At 41.3% G+C, this 1099-nt stretch overlaps 1 protein-coding gene across 1 annotated transcript; it reads left to right on the forward strand.

Annotated features, from left to right (window-relative positions):
* Nucleotides 1-417: 417 nt before the first annotated feature.
* Nucleotides 418-852, forward strand: LOC124776654 (histone chaperone asf1-like). The gene has a single exon (XM_047251744.1). It carries the CDS (start codon nt 418-420, stop codon nt 850-852), a length of 435 nt encoding a protein of 144 aa, XP_047107700.1.
* Nucleotides 853-1099: the final 247 nt, after the last annotated feature.

The raw sequence follows: 1099 nt of genomic DNA on the forward strand, positions 1-1099 counted from the left end.
ATGCACAACCTCAATCTGTGTCAGTACCTAGTACAAATGATAATCCAACAAACTAGAAACAGTCACTACTTTGCCCCAGGTCGTGGCTGAAGAATCCTTGGGGGGCGGCTTCAATGTTAATCAGTTATTTGACACCACACTTGAACAACAGAATAATGATATGCCGAGTAATTCTAAACAAAAACTACCTGTTTTATTTATAAGATACAACCACAATAACAATATATCAGATGAACTTTTACAAGACAGTACACAATGTCGTTTAAACACAAATGAAATTGTTTTAGCATCCACTACTGGTGTAGTAGGTGGGATTCCAACTACTATTATCCTAGATACAGGTGCAGCTGTGAGCGTTTTATCTTTTAATTTTTATAAAAAGATGTGTGAATTGGACCTGTGCCAGAGGGACGGCATATGTTTGTATTCCAAGCAGAACCTCCAGATCCTAAAAAAATACCAGTGGCAGATGTTGTTGGTGTCACTGTTGTGTTGCTCACATGTTCATATAGGGGCCAGGAATTCATCCGTGTTGGTTACTACGTAAATAACGATTACACGGTCCCTGAGCTGCAGGCCCAGCCACCAGCAACACCACAGTTCGACAAACTGCAACGCAATATTCTCGCAACAAATCCTAGAGTAACTCGTTTCAAGGTTGACTGGGATGACAACCCCAGTAGAGCAACAAGTAATGGAGGTGGTGAGAATGGTACTGCTGTTATGGAAAGTGGAAGTACTACAAATGGCATGCGCTCATCCCTTGAGGCAACTATGACAGCAAATAGTTTGGATGGTGGACCTATAAGGGCTAGTATATTAGCTTCTGGAGAGACAAGTATGGAGATGTAGTTGTTTATTTGTGAAACATTCTTAAAAGTGCTGCAAAGAAAGTGGTTAAGACATTCAATTGCACATTTTGCAAGCAAGACTGCAGTAATAAAACATTATTTAAGGCAAGCTGACAAGATGGATCAATACAGCGGTGAGCAAGAAGTTAATAATAGTTCTGTGCATCCAAAGGTACATGTGCCATGTCCCTCTCTGGCTCTTCCACCCAAACCGGAAGAACCACGAGTGGAAGACTGTTGTGGGCAAG

The sequence above is a fragment of the Schistocerca piceifrons genome, chromosome 2 (assembly GCF_021461385.2).
Source record: "Schistocerca piceifrons isolate TAMUIC-IGC-003096 chromosome 2, iqSchPice1.1, whole genome shotgun sequence".
In the NCBI taxonomy this organism is placed as follows: domain Eukaryota; kingdom Metazoa; phylum Arthropoda; class Insecta; order Orthoptera; family Acrididae; genus Schistocerca; species Schistocerca piceifrons.

Bases quoted from the DNA above. Each gene is read 5' to 3' on its own strand.
- LOC124776654 (XM_047251744.1), top strand. From the start codon at position 418: ATGTTTGTATTCCAAGCAGAACCTCCAGATCCTAAAAAAATACCAGTG.